We start from the raw sequence: 17,833 nt of genomic DNA on the forward strand, positions 1-17,833 counted from the left end.
CTATATGTTTCCTGCAGCCGATTTTGATGATATACATTATTATAAACAAATGAAGATCGAAAAACGGTAAATTATCGCTTTTTTCGTCTATTACCAAAAAGTTAAGCACTTTAAACAAATTTGAGAGTAAGAAACTCATAAATCGTATAAAAAACTTCAATATGGCATTCGCTGAATATGTCCAACCTTATTGGTTGCTTAGGAAATTGCAAAATAAATCATAAATATTGAGTTTTTATAAATATTCGTAACTTAGGTAAAAATTAACTTAGAATCTTCTTATGACGCGGAATGCCGAGGCTTCTTGTACTTAAATTATATTTTAAATTTTAAAGCAATTGGTCAAATAGTTTAAAAGTTATTTAATTTATTTTTCCCAAATTCATTTTTTTTGCAACACTATAAGTCAGAAAATTATGATGTTACAATAATACTTCGGACAGTTTATGAAAGAAGAACATTTATACTATTACCTTAATTAAAAATAAATGACAAAAAATAATTTTAAACAGTGTAAAATTATTTTGCAAAAACATGTCCATTTTTTGCTTACTTATAAACAATTGGAATAACTTTTTAACCGTTACCCGTAGAAAAATTATTTTTTTCATATTTAGAAAGACTGAATTTTTATACAAATTTAGAAACAAAAACAAGTTCTAGGACATTTAGGGACAAAGTTAGCCCCCCCATTTTTTTAATTCACATGTTTTTGCAAAATTATTTTGCAATATCTATAATTATTTTTTGCCATTTTTTTTAAATTAAATTAATACTGTAAATTTTCTTCTTTCATAAACTATCCAAAATATTACTGTAACTTCATCATTTTCTGACTTACAGTGTTGCAAAAAAAATTAATTTTGGATAAACAAATTAAATAACTTTTAAACTATTTGACCAATTGCTTTGGAATTTAGGGTGTACTTTAAGCACCATAAGTCTCAGCATTCCATGTAATAAGAAGGTTCTAAGTTAATTTTTACATAAGTTATGAATATTTATAAAAACTCAAAATTTATGATTTATTTGGCAATTTTCTAAGTAACCAATAAGGATAGACATATTCAGCGAACGTCACATTGAAGTTTTTTATACGGTTTATGAGTTTATTACTCTCAAATTTGTTTAAAATGCCCAATTTTTTAGTAAGAGACGAAAAAAGCGAAAATTTACCGTTTTTTGATCTTCATTTGTTTATAACTATGTATATCATCAAAATCGGCTGCAGGAAACATATAGGTTATTATTGTAGATGATCATATTACTCGAAAAATTTGGTTTCAGCCTGGAGGGGGATGTGTCACCAACACGATATTTTTTTTCCTTATTTCTCTGAACTATCTACCGATCTACTGAATTCTCCTTTTTTTCTACCGAAAAATCCAAATTCTTAATTTTCGAATTAATCTGCCGATTTTTTTTCTACCAAAAAATCAAAATTATTAGAAAATTTTTTTTAGCGGATAGATTTGGCAACAGAGTTTAGTCAATTTTCAAGAATTCTTGAATTGCTTTTACTAGATTGTGACACAATGTGCGAACCAGCAGATACGGATTTACCTATATCAATTTTATGACCAGTCCTTTGTACTTTTATATTATGATTTTGGGAGTAAAATGTATCTACCTGAATCTGAATAGTGAATACTGACGGATTGTGGCTTATTTTGATATAGAAGATAATTCCAAACTAAAAATAGTATTTATATTAAAATCTTAAAACAGGAGAAATTAATTTATTTTGCATCTTTTTAACTTACAGTATTTGACATAACTAAACAACTTAAAAACATTTTCTCGTTCTCAATTGCTTCAATATCCGACATTGTTTTGTTTTTAAACGATTATAAAGTGTAAAAAATCATGTTTTTGCCTATATAATATTCCTTGTAGATTTTAGAGAAAAAATGTTTCAAATAAACATTCTAGAACTTAATATAGTTTCTAACTTGAAATACATAAACAATTAGAGATAATTGCAAAAACCCTTATTTTTGCAGTAATTTATAAATGTTAATAACTTATAAATATTATTTATTATAACAAAATTTTTTAACTTGTTTAAACAATTATACAGCTTTCATAAATTAGAATATTTGTATTTTGAACGAATAGGTAATAGGTACACGTGTGGTAAGTTTTTTGAAGTTATACTTCTTTACCGGCGATAGAGGGTAAATTTTTATATGGGAAAACCTAGCGACCGGGCGCATGCGCATTATAACTTTGTTCTGATTGGATGTTCAAATGACATGTCAAAAATTATTCAATATGGCGGCTGTGGCACAGCTGTAAAAATTTGTGTGAAAAGAAACAACAAACAAAAGTTAGTTAATAGCTATACTGCCTTTTTAAATAGTTTTCATATACCTATATTTTTGGACTATTTTGGACAAGAAAAACTCATTCTAATTTGGTAAGTAGTTTTTATTATAATCATATTGTAATTATACATTTGGATTAGGTTGAAATACATACATTTATTTTCTCAAGAATGCGGATTTTAGAGAGAAATCCCAAATTAGGTTCGATTTTTATTTTTAAATTATGATTTTTTGGCGTAGATTTATTTATCTAGTAGGTATGTAATGCTTTGATTTACATACTTAATTTGATTACCAACTAAAGTTCTACCAATCTTCATCTAATATATTGTTTTCTTACTTTATATTTTCTTCCACAAAAAACTACATAATTTAATTTTCAAAACAACAGTCAAACAGTAAAACATTCAGTTACCGTATTTTTCCACATGATAAATAATGTGCGATTGGACGAGTGAGTCTACGCTTCGGTTACGAGTCAAAGCGGCACGAAATTCAAGGGTTCAATTCCCGATGCAAGTTTTATTTTTTTATTTTTTTATGCATGTTATGATTGTAAGTATATTTGTTATATAATTTTTTTTCAGAAAATGCGTATTTAAAATTTTTGCCAACAATTATTATCGTTCAGAAATCATTTTTTCTTTGTGGCATTTTTCAATGTGTTTGTGTGCGTTTTATTCTTTTATTTTTTAAAATTTTTGGTATTGTCTTAAAAATCACATAATATGTAGTAGAAGTATAACTTCTTACGTGCGTACAAAGTACACACACATTCTTGTTTAAAAAGTCTACAACAGGAAAAAATATTCAGTTTTATTTTATTATAAATAAATTAATTCCTTATAACAAAACAAAAAGCATCCTTGATATTTAGTATTGCGTTAGTTAGACGGCTCTACTCGAGTTACTTTGGATTAAAAAAATGAAGAAAATTAACAATACCTAGATACTTAAAAAAATACTTAAAAAAAATAATAATACATACCTAGAATCCTAGAAAGCCGAGAAAATACATTTTTTGATTCATAGGTTCATAAGGGGGGCTGCCCCCGGAAAAACTTTTTAAACTTAGCCTCAATAAGGGCGTTTTAAAGCTTTTTGGGAGCAAGGAAAAAATTCATGAATTTGTCTAAGTATAATTTGGTTGTTTTTTTATTTTATGTCCCAAGAGGTGCCGGTACGGTGTACCGGCGCGTACCGGCGCGTACCGTCACAAAAACAGCACTGCTGGTACATGTACATACCTAAAGTATCATTTTTTTGCAATGTGATAGCAAAAGAAGTAAAAATGAAATCTACCGAAATTTGACGATTTCTACCGAAAAAATAGGAGCAGTCTCCCGAAATTTTGTCCAAGACCCGTGGCATGGCAACACTGCCTGCAGGCCTGCAGCTGATTCAGCCTCGTGAAATGTTATAGGTTATGTAGTAATGTTTCGATTTTTTAGCTAATATAAATTTTAATTAAATATGAATGATTCTTTGGAAGAATTAATCAAATTTGTTCAACTAGGCAGTAGACTGGACTTAAAAGCTATTGCTGTTGAAACTATTCTGGGTAATTAACTATATTCATTATAAATAAATTAGATTATAATCCCATTCCTCATAAATCAAAATTTTAGGCTTAACAGGTTCAGATGAAGGTCTCAAGTCCTTAATAGAGAAACCCCAATTACTTGTCTCTCTTATTACCCTTCTAGAAGATAAATCAGTGCCTATAGCTAAAGATGCCAGTATGTGTTTAATGAATATTTCCGCCAACGAAAAAGGAGCTACAGCTCTTGTTAATTTAGACACAAAGGAATACTGTCCACCCCTACAGAGGCCTCCTGAGCATATAGTCAAACAAGTTTTAAGTAGTATTTTCAATACTACAAGTCGAATAGCTGATCAGTGTTGTATGATCCTTTCAAATTTATCAAGACCCCCTCATCTACTACAGAAAATAATCGATAATATAGAAGATAGTAATCATACCTTCGATGACATTATAAATATATTTACAAAAGTAGAATATAATAAGAGTGGTGCTAAACTACACTATTTAGGACCAGTTTTATCCAATCTTTCACAAAGCCATAGGGTCAGGTCATTTATTCTTGATAAAGACAAATGTGTTGTCCAGAGACTTTTACCATTCACTGAATATCAAGCTTCTTTAGTAAGAAGAGGTGGTGTCATAGGCACTTTAAAGAATTGCTGTTTTGAAGAGGATTTTCATGAATGGTTATTAAGTGAAGATGTTGATATTCTGCCAAGGCTATTACTACCATTAGCAGGGAATGAAGAATTCGATGAAGAAGATAATGATAAATTACCTCTCGAGTTGCAGTTTTTACCCCAGGAAAAAACTAGAGAAGACGATCCAGATATAAGGTATGGTATACAATCTTTAACACGCTAAGCGCTTTGTGTATAAAATATATACACAGTAGTTGGGTCCATGCAATTTCTGCACAGTTAATGTAGGTATAGTCGATTCGTTAATCTGAGACACAACTGTCTACACTACAATCACAATAAAGATGCACTAGAAATAAACAAGCACGAGGAGCACTCCCAAATCATGATTTGGGAGTGCTCCTCGTGGATTCAACATGTCTTGGTTTGTTTATTTCTATATAGTACATTTTTATTGTGATTTTAATGTGGACGGTTGTGTGTCAGATTAGCGAATCGACTATATCTTATAGGATATTTAGTCTAAAAACAAACCTATCAAAATAAAACAAATTTACAGATTCTAAAACACAAATTTCAGTAGTTACTTCAAAAACTCGTAAATAACAAAAATATTACATATTATAACAGTTAAGTATTTTGGGATGCACACATAAGAATAATTGAAAAATCAGTATCTATATAAAAATAGTCCAGTTGTTTTATGCATAATATACACTCACCGGCACAAAATTCCTCCACCCAAAATTTTTGATTAAGTTTGACAATCTATAACTTTCTTCTATTCTTTCTTCTTTTCTGTTGGAATTTACCAGCTGAACAGACGGGGTCGTGAATTGTAAGTTTTTGAATTCCCTCTTGTCTTCTTCGCATCAGCATTCATCTGGCTTGCAAATTTTAGAAGCCATGCAGGTATTACCAAGGAAATGGACCAATAAGTTTTCAATTTAATAGTTATTTATGATATAAGTGTTAAAAGTACACATTTAAGGCACATATGTGAAAGTTTGCAGAATGAGCGAAGTGAGTTCTGCAATTCACATGAGTGCCTTAAAAATGTACTTTTTAACATGCATATCATACAATATTTTTTCTACAAACGTAATTACAGGATAATATTATACAAAAACTTTTACTTGAACTTGACTGACATTCCATTTTTATATTTTTTTGACATGACATCAAAATTGCCTATACGGTCAATACGAACTGCAGTGCCTTAAAAATTTTAAAGCACTAGTGCCTTAAAGTAGCATTTGGAACGCTCGTATGGAGTGCTAAAAATTGCATTTTTAACACGGTTGTAAAAAAAATCTTTTAGTAATATTTTAATATTTTTAAATATTATTAATATTGCTAGTAGGATTGAAAACTACTTCATCTTTATAACTTTCTTATTTGTACTCTGATTTTCAAGATTCTTGCATCAGTTTGTAGGTACATGTATTGATGTCGGGATTGATTTAATAGCGGGTATGTCCACCTCTTGCAGCAACGACTGCTCGCAATCTGTTTGGCATCGAATAAAAATATGTGTTAATCTTGCCTGAGGAATAGCCTGATATTCCTCTACCAGGGCCATAACAGTATCAAATTTTCTGGAGGGCTAGGATGACAGAATAGCTTTTTTTAATTCATCCCATAAATGCTCAATCAATAGCATTGAGATCTGGGCTGCATGCGGCCCATTATAATCTTATCAATCCAACCTCTATTTTATGAGTCAATCAGTGTTTTTATTTACAAAAAATGGTACAGCTTTTACAAAAAAAGAAATATTCGGATAATTCAAAAAACAAAATTTTAGTGAGGCCTCCGGGATAATATGATAGGACTATGAAACAAAATCAGCTCTTCCATTTTTCCACAGAATTTTTTAAAATTAGGAGAAAATACAACACTTCCATTCACCCTTGTATAATGCAATGCAAGCAAAATTTTTTTGTTACCAGAATAATACCAAATGATACCAATACATGTACCTACAAACCGGTGCAAGAATCTTGAAAATCGGAGCACAAATAATAAAGTTATAAATTGTCAAACTTAATCAAAACTTTTGGGTGGCGGAATTTTGTGCCGGTTTAATCAGGTGCCACATGTACAGATAATATGCACACTTATAATTGGGTTAATCTTAATGATTATTTACATGTTCCTAGAAATATATCCTAAATACGATTCTGCAATAAAATTTTTATGGTGCCACAGACCTAATAGCAAATATAGTTCGGCACTTAATGTGTTAAGGTGAGTGTCGAGAAGGAGATCTTGATAAGTCCTGATATTTTTGTCTTGTGAGAAATCTATTTCAGATCAAGTTTTCTATATTTGAAAGCTAAGCTAGAACAATGTTGCAAACTCCCAATCAGATTTTGTCAACAAATTGAAGAAATTATGTTATAATTGATCATTGTGAAAAATATAATCTTTATGAGAAAAATATGATAGACTAGACAGGATGCAGACAGTAGTCTTGAAATATTCCCCACAGTCGACAGTACATTATTTTGTGCATATAGAATATTGTTCGAAGGAAAACCCACATGTGACACTATTTGTGGTTACAATGTTGTTCCAGCATAGCATTCATTTAACTAAAGTTATTAGTAAACTACCATTTATTTTTAAATAATAAGGGATTGATAAGTTTTGATTTATGCAATTGGAACAGTCCTCTCATTGTTAAATTATTGTGAGTTGTGAAGCAATTTTCAAGATTTCAACTAAAAAGGATAGAAGAAGAGCTGAAGATTGATATTACTATCTTACAGGTAGGCCTAGCGCATACATACAACTTTTCAGTTAAACAACTATTTAGTAGAATCGTGATGTTATTGCAATTTGTTCTTGTCTAAACTATTTAGTTGTGTAGAGTGCACATGCAGTCAATAGTTGCATTGAATATTTCAGCATGTCATCATGTCATATAACAAAAAAGTACTTCTGTACATGGAAGACAATGAAAAATGGAAAAGAAAATTCTGTGTAGGTATATCCCATATTAAGTGACAGATTAAAAAATGTAAAATTTAACACAATACCTTGCAATCTGAAGACTTAGCCAGACGAGTTTTTCCAGTTTTATTAAATGAGCAGTTAGAGCTTCAATGAAATTATTTTATTAATTGCTCCCAATAATAAAATAATAATTACTTAGACTTTATAGTATATTACTTACATTGACTTTATAATAAGTTGATAAATCTTAATCTTCAATATTCTCCAAATTAAACCAAATGGACTATTGCCATTCTTCCTCTGTACCCTTCAAATATTTTATGGCAATAAATATTTTTACTTTTATTTATAGGTGTCAGTCCAACCTCTGGTCAAGTGGTGTAATAAGACAATAAACTTTGGTCTGTCAAGAGACAGTTCAAAAAAACATTTGGTGTCACTGCTTGGTCTTTGGTGATCTTTATATTTTTATTTTGTCGACAAAAATCTCATAAAATATTCTCATTGTGGATTCGCACCTTTATAATAAGTGAATCTTCAAAACTCTTTAACCACATAATGTGGTCTAAATTAACTTTATCAGAAGTATTTGAATAATTTTCTTTTCTTCCAGTAAAATTTACTTTAGGTCCTGATAACATACCCCATAGTTTATTGAAGCAGTGTGCTTACTCATTATCAAGGCCTCTTTTGGAGTTTTTTTTAATATGTCATTGTCACTAGCTGTCTTTCTTACTATGTGGAAAGAAAGTATTATCATGCCTATTCTCATATCGGGGGAGAGAAAGGATATAATGAACTCTAGAGGGGTTTATTTGCAATTTTCTATTGCTAAGATTTTTGACAATTTGGTGAGTTCTCATTTTTTAACTTGGCAATGTAGGCAGATAATTATAAACGAGCAGCATGGGTTTCAGCAAGGGAAATCGACTCTTAGGGTAAGAACAGAACAAGTGGGTCGAGGTGGAGGTGTAGGTCGCAGTAGATGCCACTACCCAGGCAACCAAACGACGTTTTTATAACGTAGATAACACGTCATAAAAATGACCAATTGACGTGTTTCTATGACGTAGTACCGACGTTGAAAATCACGTGTATTTGTCTCATCGATTTGACGTCATAATTGTGACGATTTTAAAACGTCTAAAAGGTGACGACTTTTATACGTCGGTAAAATCACGTCTTTAATACTTTCAAAAAGTGACCTCTTTCAGATTTTTTAAAATAGGTAGCATAAAAATAGGTAACATGAAACCTATAGGTCTACGTCCCATGTGTCGATGAAGATATACTACCATTAGTTTGAGATCGCTTGTGCATTAGAAACAATCTAACATTGATTCTGCATGATTGTACCAGCCCTCGCATTATAGAATTTTCACTATTTATATAAGTATACCTACTTACTGTGTCAAAACTGAAAAAACATACAAACTAATAAATAATTTATTAACAAATTACTCGATAACACATAATTAGTTCATTAACAGAAAATAAACATAACCTCAAACAGTTGTCAAGAAGAAAACTGCATTAAACTAACTCACTGAGCAAAAACGAATACAAATCTCTTAATTAACACGTTTCTTCAACTAAATATCTAAATGAAAAGTCTTATTTTATCACACGAGACACAAACCACGTAAACAATAAATGAGAAATTTCTTATGAAAATTATTTAACGAAATTGTTTGGAGTAATACAAATAAGCTCCTCCCAATTTTGTGACGTCAGACTTAAACTGTCTGAAATGAAAACGTTTTTTAAACGTTATTTTAACGTAATTAATCTTACGTATTTAAAATCGCCTACAAAAGACGTCTATATGACGTAATTTTCAAACACGTGTAGGTATATATTCAACCAAAACTGACGTTTCCTCGACGTTATATGACGTCAGTTGGTTGCCTGGGTAGTTAAGTCGCGGTCGATGTCGACAGCACATAGCAAGTAGGTCACCTGCGCTGTCAGTCGAGCTAGAACCACTATCAAGTGAAGTAGTTAATAAAATTTGAATGACAAAAATACTGTGCTTTTGCGATGTTGTGTCAGTCAAGTAATGATAGTGATGAAATTTCAGCTGTAAAAATCAGATCCTCCTTCATGTTTTAAAAATTTACTGAATTTAATTACTTTAGAAATTCAAAAATAAACTGAATACAAAAAAGGGATTATATAAAAAGTTTCAACTCAGATAGCGCAGGTAATAACAACTTGGCTTCGAACAACGGATCAATCACAGGAAAGCATCCTTGCAGGCCGCGCAGTACCTAGACATCCATGTAAAACAAACTCTGTTTTCTTCCATTCACTACGATGTGTTTGTTTTACATGGATATCGACATCGACCGCGACCTACACATCCACCTCCACCGCGACCCACTTGTTCTGTTCTTACCCTTACGAATCTACTTATATATCAAATAGGGGAGTGCATCTAGATTTTCACTTCGGAAAAAATCAAACAAGATAAAACTTTTTGTAATTTCATTAAGAAATGTTTAATAAACAACATATCAAAAAGTTCTACTCGAGAAGTGGGTGCTTCATTTTTTATTAAACAAATGAACAGCGAAGTTAGATGTTTTTTTAAATAACTCCGAAAATATAATTTTTAGAAAAAAACTGACTTAACCATTGAAAAATTCAGAAAATTTTACAAAAAAAACCTTATATAAAGATTTTTCTAAAATTAAATGTCTAGCTTCTGTAATTTTTTATTTATACCGCTAAAGTCACCCTTCTCACACACATTGGCGCACTGTAAACTAGCGTTGGAAGAAGTGCACGGTTGAGTTTTTTTAATGTAATTCTTTAACTAATGGATCAAAAGAAATTTTACAAATTGGACATGAAAGAAGATGAAATAAGCTATCTTACGGTTGTAATAAAAAGAAATAAAATGTATGGACATAAGTACGGTGTGGGCGGAAATTGAGCCTTACATGAATTTTGTTTAAAAATGATTTAAAAATGTGTAACTAATACAATTTTAGTTATAAAGCTCTCAAATTTGCACAACTTACCTCTCAATCATCTTACTAAACGATGTTTCATTCAAAAAAAATCTCAAAAATTTAATTCAAATAATACGCTGTCTCAAAAAATGTAATTTTTGAAAACTTCGTAGATCTACAGAATTCCCACCACTTTAAGACGGTATTACTCAAGTTTGAATAAATCTAATACAATTTTTTTGATATTTTTTTAAAGCCTAGGATGTATACTTTAAAAAACACTAAATTATTTTAGTTTAAAAATGAAATAAACAATTTCTTTTTGAGAAAACTAAGAAAGATAACAAAAGTGTAATACAAAAACCGAAAATTACCAGCTGAAAAAATGTATATACAGAGTGATCAAAACTTTTTTCTGTAAAACTTACCTAAAATTAATTTAATAATAAGCTTCAACAATAATAAATGTTCAACAAAAAAAAATTTTTTTAGCTCTTATACAGTATGTCTGCGTAACTTAGAACCTATTGATAACTTTTTTAATATCAGTTTTACGAAAAAAAGTTATTCTTTATAAAATACTCTGCATCATATATAACATAAGATGCAACCATCAAATATCAAATTTTGTTAATTTTGTACGAGGTATGTCAAAAAATATGAATTTCACTCAAGAGTAAAGTACCTTTATATTTCACAATATCGAAAATTTTTATAAAGAAAAGTTGTTTGGAATTAAAAACTATGTTCCAATATGTAATTATATCCTTCTAATCGAAAATTTGTTTTTTTTTAATATTGTTTCAAATTAATTATACCAAACATCATTAAATTTTCACTTATTATTTATGATAACTGATTTATTATTAATTTTATGAAGAAAGTTATTCGTCATAAATAGCTGTGCATGGTCTAACACTTAATATGCAAATATAAAATATTATATTTTATCAATATTATACGAGGTATTATGTAAAAAAATTGCATAAAAGTGTAATTGCATATGCATATTCACACATCGTTTTTAATTCTGAACAACTTTCCATAATAACAATTTTCAGTATTATGAAAAATATAGGTATTTTACTCCTAACTGAAATTTTTATTTAGTGACATATCTTGTACAAAATTGATAAAAATTGATATTTTATGATTGCATTTAAAGTTTTAGAATATGCAGAGCTTTTTATTAAGAATAACTTTTTATTTATGATTCCATTGCAACAATTTTTTGAATATTGAAGAGATAGATTTTGAATAATTTGTTCTTTCTTTCTAATACATTTTATTTTTTAATATTTTTGTGAAAATTTTGTTTATCTTTTTTTTTAAGAATGAAATTCCATATTTGTTTGATTGGATTCTACTTGTTTTTCATTTAAATATTCGCCATTTTGGATCCGCCATTTTGAAATTTAAATTTTTAATCTTTAATTCAGATTCAACAACCTGTTAAGAATAACGACAATAAATGTTTTAGAAAAATGTTCTTTTTTATGTTCTTTTTAGAAAATCCGCATTTTGGATCCGCCATTTTATAGTTTATAATGTTAACATTTAAGTTAGGTTTATCAAAGCTCTTAAAAATAAATATATATAGAAATAAATATATTTTGTAAAGAAATTATGATTTTACAACTATTTTTTAAGTTATCCGCCATTTTGGATCTGCCATTTTATAATTTAAATCATCAAAATTTGATTCAGGTTCAGCAACCTCTCAAAAATATCCACATATATGTAAACAAACACGTTTTATAAAAAAAATTCGGATTTTACAACTGCTTTTTAAGGAATTTTAGGAAAAAATCCGCCATTTTGAATCCGCCATTTTGAATTTGCAAATTGTAATGTCAGATTCGGGTTCAGCATAATCAAAACTAAAATAAAAACATTTTTTCTCAAAATAAAATGTCGAATTCACCCATATTCTTAACATTATTTCTACAAAACAATTGTTATTGTTTAAACAATTAATAAACAATTAGCGGCGAAATTTGTGAGTAGAACTTTTTACTTTAACATATTTGTAAACTAACAAAAAAAAAAGAATGTGTGTGTACTTTGTACGCACGTAAGAAGTTATACTTCTATTATATGATTATATGATTATATGATTATAAACGAAATTAATATACTTTTTATTTATATTTTATTTAAATATTAAATTAATTTATACTTAATACTTCTCAAACATTTTTATTAAAACAGTGCCAAAAATTAAAATAATAAAAAAATAAAACACACACAAACACATTAAAAATGCCACAAATGATTTCTGAACATTAATTGTCGGAAAATTTTTTAACTAAATACGTATTTTCTGAAAATAAAATTATATAATAAATATACTTACAATCATAAAATGTATAAAAAAAAATAAAAAAATAAAAGTTTCTATTGGGATTCGAACCAACTTACCACGCGGCTGGTATTTGCGTTGTATTGGGATTCACCCGCATTAAAACTGCACCACAGAGGCAGCTTGTCATTATGTGCGAAGATCGTCTAACTAAACAGATTAACCTTTTGACATTTTTAACTTATGTAAATCAAATTATTTTGATTTTGAATTGAAATGATTTAGAATTGAAAAAATACAACAAAACATAGGGTAAGAAGACAATATATTAGGTGAATATTGATATAAATTTTGATGGTAATCAAATTATGTAAAAAAAAGTATTACATACTACTTATGTATTTTGGTAGGTTCAAGGTAGGTATCGGAGCCCGTATAACGACTAATACATTTCGCAATCACTTGCGTCGTGCAAAGTGGCTATGTTCAAATATCATAACAAAATTTGATCAACTATTTATAAAACACTTACCAGTGAAAGATTCTTTAGCTTTGAATAAGCGAGATCTGCGGCACTCATACTAGGCACAGTTTGATGAGCTTTCACATTGGCATGCAACAATCATCTCTTCTATGTAAATAAGTCCAAAAATATAATATGAAAACTATTTAAAAAGGCAGTATAACCATTAACTAACTTTTTGTTTGTTGTTTCTCTTCCTACAAATTTTAAAACGCAACAAGCATACATTATAACCAAACACAGTCCCACAGCTGTGCCACAGCTGCCATATTGGATAATTTTTGTCATGTCATTTGAACATCCAATCAGAACAAAGTTATAATGCGCATGCGCCCGGTCGCTAGGTTTTCCCATATAAAATTTCACCGTCATTACGCCCGTAAAGAAGTATAACTTCAAAAAGTTTTAGAAAAATATAACCTTGTTTAATTTTTTCCGAAACATTGTATCTTCTCGTTCTAATTGCACTCCCCTAAAAGCAAAATTGTTGAGGCCTTTGAGGATCGATGTCATAATAGTTGCTATTTACACTTATTTCTCTAAAGCCGGCCACCCACTATACTGCGCTATCGTTCGACAAAATCTTCGATGATATCAATTCTGCAGTGCTGCAGCATAGAAACCAGTTCCTCTGGTAAAATTGTAACGATTTTGTTGGATGCAAAGTCACACACAATCAAAATTTTTGTCAATCAGTCGAATTCGACAAAATTGAACGACGCCGCTTTATCGTGAGTGGCTGGCTTAAGACATTTGATAGGGTGAACCACCTTATCTTATTAAATAAACTAGACACTTTGAGTTTTCACCCTTGATAATCAGATGGTTCAGGGACTTTTTGAGTGGACAAAAAGTCAAAATCGGAAACTATTGCTCTGATGTTATGGAGGTTGCTTCTTGTGTGTCACAGGGGGCTCACTGTTCCGCCTTGTTGTTTTGTTTATTTATTAATGGTTTAACAGATACATTAAATACATACATGCGTTCATTTTTTCAGATGATCTCAAACTCTTTAGGGAGTTAATATAATGTTAGATATTGATTTGATCCAGGACGATTTGAATGTTCTATGTTCTATTATTCGGAAAATCATTTACATGTAAATACTCAGAAATACTATAAAATAACATTTCATAAAATTAAGAAACCAGTTGACTCCTTATACTATATTGGTGGAAAGGATTTATCTGAAGTCACTAGTATTAGAGACATACGTATAATTTTTGATAATCATCTCATTGATCAATTCATTGATCATATTAATACAATATCAGTGAAAGCAGATAATATGTTATGATTTTTCACTCGTAATTCAAAAGGGCCACCATGCCCAATAGTTAAAGTGTTATATTGTGCATTGATAAGATCTCTCTTAGAGTATTCTTCAGTTGTGTGGTCTTCTAATCATGAAGTACCTACATAAAAAGTTGATTGAGAACATTCATATACTAGGGCAGTCAATGAGGGTATGTGGCTCCGAATTCTATCCTACTATATCGATTTACGTGATATTTTCACAGTAAGCAGGGAATAGCCCAAGAAACAAAGTCTATCCTATGCCGATGTGTGCTTTTGTCTTGGGGACGGTTCCCACCCTTTCCCGGGGGTGGAAAATTTTTTGCTTAAATAACTACGGAAGTTGCTAGATAACCTAATACTAAGCAAAAACTGTTCTATAATTTTTTTTCGAAAACTTAATACTTTTTGAGTTATTCCTGGTTGAAAATTGGCTATTTTCATTGAAACATAACACCTTTTCAAACGGTTTTTTGCGAATACCTTAAAAACTATGCATCTAACTAAAAAACTATATAAAACATTTTTGTAGCTTATAAAATAACAAAGCGATTCTTTCCTTTATGAATCTTCTAGTTATAACACAAACAGAGATATGGTAAGTGAAAAAAATTTGTTTTCTTGGTGCATGCTCAAATCAGTGTATTTATCTTGAAATAACAGAGAAACGGTCGATTTTAGGTGTATAATGCTACCAATAACTTTTGTTGTGCTTGAAAAGACCTTTAAAATAAGCAATATTAAATGTCGATTACATTCAAACTATGCGAGATAAACTGTAAAAGATTTGATGACTAACGTATTTTAAGAAAAAAATGAGAAGTATATTTAACCCCTCATCCACAAGAATTTAAATGCATCGTTTTCCTTCTACAATACATTTTACTATAGTGTTATTTTTATGTTCAAAAAGTTGGGCGGGTTTAAAATGAATGGTTTTTGAAAAAAGTACGATCAAATTATTGAGCGCATTTTTAAATTTTCTTAAAAATCTTCCTCTTTCTCCATGTAACTGGAAAATGATAAGAGATGCCAAAAAAGATGTCATACAAAAATGAAGGTTTCTTCCAGATAAACATTTTGATTTTATTTTTTATAACAGTATCTCTTTTTATTTTCAAGTTACATGGAGAAAAAGAAGATTTTTAAGAAAATTTAAATATGGGCTCTATAATTTGATCTTATTTTTTTTCAAAAACCATTCATTTTAAACCCGCTCAACTTTTTGAACAGAAAAATGACACTGTAGTAAAATACATTGTAGAAGGAAAACGATGCATTTAAATTCTTGTGGGTGAGGGGTTAAATATACTTCTCAATTTTTTTCTTAAAATTCATTAGTCATTAATTTTTTGCAGCATATCTCGCTTAGTTTGAATGTAATCGACATTTAATATTGCTTATTTGAAAGGACTTTTCAAGCACAATAAAAGGTATTGGTAGCATTATATACATAAAATCGACCGTTTCTCTGTTATTTCAAGTTGAATACACTGCTTTGAGCATGCACCAAAAAACAAACTCTTTTTACCTACGATATCTCTTTTTGTGTTATAACTAGAAGATTGAAGAAGGAACGAATGTCTTTGTTTTTTTATGAGCTACAAAATGTTTTATATAATTTTTTTAGCTAGATGCATTGTTTTTAAGGTATTCGCAAAAAACAGTTTGAAAAGGCCATATATTTCAATGAAAATGGCCAATTTTCAACCACGAATAACTCAAAAAGTATTGAGTTTTCGAAAAAAAAAATATAGAACAGTTTTTGCTTAGAATTGGGTTCTCTAGCAACTTCCGTAGTTGTTTAACAAAAAATTTTCCACCCCCGAGAAGGAGTGGGAACCGCCCCCAAGACACAAGCACACATCGGCATAGGGTAGACTTTGAATAAGGAGATATTTTCAGGCTATTCCTAAAATTTCATTAAAATCCATGCAGTAGGATAGAATTCGGAGGTAATAACCTGTTATTGCTCTCATTGACTGCCCTATACCTAGTCAGGCACGTCATTATCAGGAAATTTTAAGTCAGTTGAAGTTGTCTACTTTAGAATCTCGCAGATTAATGTATGATGCATGTTTTATATTCAAATTAATTTGAGGCCAATTTAGCTGTCCTGAACTTTTACATGCTGTTAATCTGTGTGTACCTTCGAGGCAATTTAAAAATACAAATACATTCTACACTAACTTTAACTACACAACTTATGCTAACAATGTGCCAATGGACAGAATATTGCAGTATCGCAATACTTACAAGTCCATGCATAATATGCATAATTTGCATATTATGCATTAACATAATACAGAGAGAGTCTGTAATTTGGAATAAATTCAATATCTCAAATACTAATTGTTTTTTTGAAAAATGCTCAGACCCGTCGATTAGTATTTCAAATTGTCCTTTTTGACATACAATAATAATGTAAACAGGGTGTCCCAATTTAGAGATATGACGTCATCATTGATTTTCTTAAATGGCAACACTGTCATTTTAATAGCTATTTTGATAGGGTGTGTAAAGTTATACACAACTGCAAAATATCAAATTTTTATTCTCTACCATTTACAAGATAATAGAAAATAACAAAGTTATGTCTGTAATTTGGAATAAATTCAATAATTAAAATACTAATTCTTTTTTTTAAAAATGCTCAGACCCGTCGATTAGTATTTTAAATTGTCATTTTTGACATACAATGATAATGTATACAGGGTATCCCAATTTAGAGATATGACGTCATCGTTGATTTTCTTAAATGGCAACACTGTCATTTTGATAGCTATTGTGATAGGGTGTGTAAAGTAATACACAACTGCAAAATTTCAAATTTTTATTCCCTACCATTAACAAGATAATAAAAAATAACAAAAATTTTGAAAAACAAGTAATCAAATAATAATTTAATTTAATTATTTCAATTAAGCAAATGCCATAACGTTGTCCATTGACAATTTGACAATATTTGAGGGAAACATTATGAGTATTTGCTTAATTGACATAATTATTAAATTCAATTATTATTTGATTACTTGTTTGTCATAACTTTGTTATTTTTTATTATTTTGTAAATTGTAGGGAAAAAATTTGGCAGTTGTGTATATCTTTACACACCCTATCAAAATGACAGTGTTGCCCATTTAAGAAACTCAACAATGACGTCATATCTCTAAATTGGGACACCCTGTATACATTATAATTGTATGTCAAAAATGACAATTTGAAATACTAATCGACGGGTCTGAACATTTTTCAAAAAAACAATTAGTATTTTAATTAT

The 17,833-nt window shown here is 29.7% G+C and overlaps 1 protein-coding gene across 1 annotated transcript in view; it reads left to right on the forward strand.

Annotated features, from left to right (window-relative positions):
* The first annotated feature begins 3,698 nt into the window (after positions 1-3,698).
* The window catches only part of LOC126882323 (protein HGH1 homolog), a 43,650-nt gene continuing 29,515 nt past the window's right edge, over positions 3,699-17,833 (forward strand). The window contains exons 1-2 of the mRNA XM_050647201.1: positions 3,699-3,888; positions 3,956-4,709. Coding sequence (XP_050503158.1) covers positions 3,801-3,888; positions 3,956-4,709 — 842 coding nt within the window. The 5' untranslated portion in view covers positions 3,699-3,800. The remainder of the gene's footprint in view (positions 3,889-3,955; positions 4,710-17,833) is intronic.

Source organism: Diabrotica virgifera, chromosome 3 (genome assembly GCF_917563875.1).
Source record: "Diabrotica virgifera virgifera chromosome 3, PGI_DIABVI_V3a".
In the NCBI taxonomy this organism is placed as follows: domain Eukaryota; kingdom Metazoa; phylum Arthropoda; class Insecta; order Coleoptera; family Chrysomelidae; genus Diabrotica; species Diabrotica virgifera.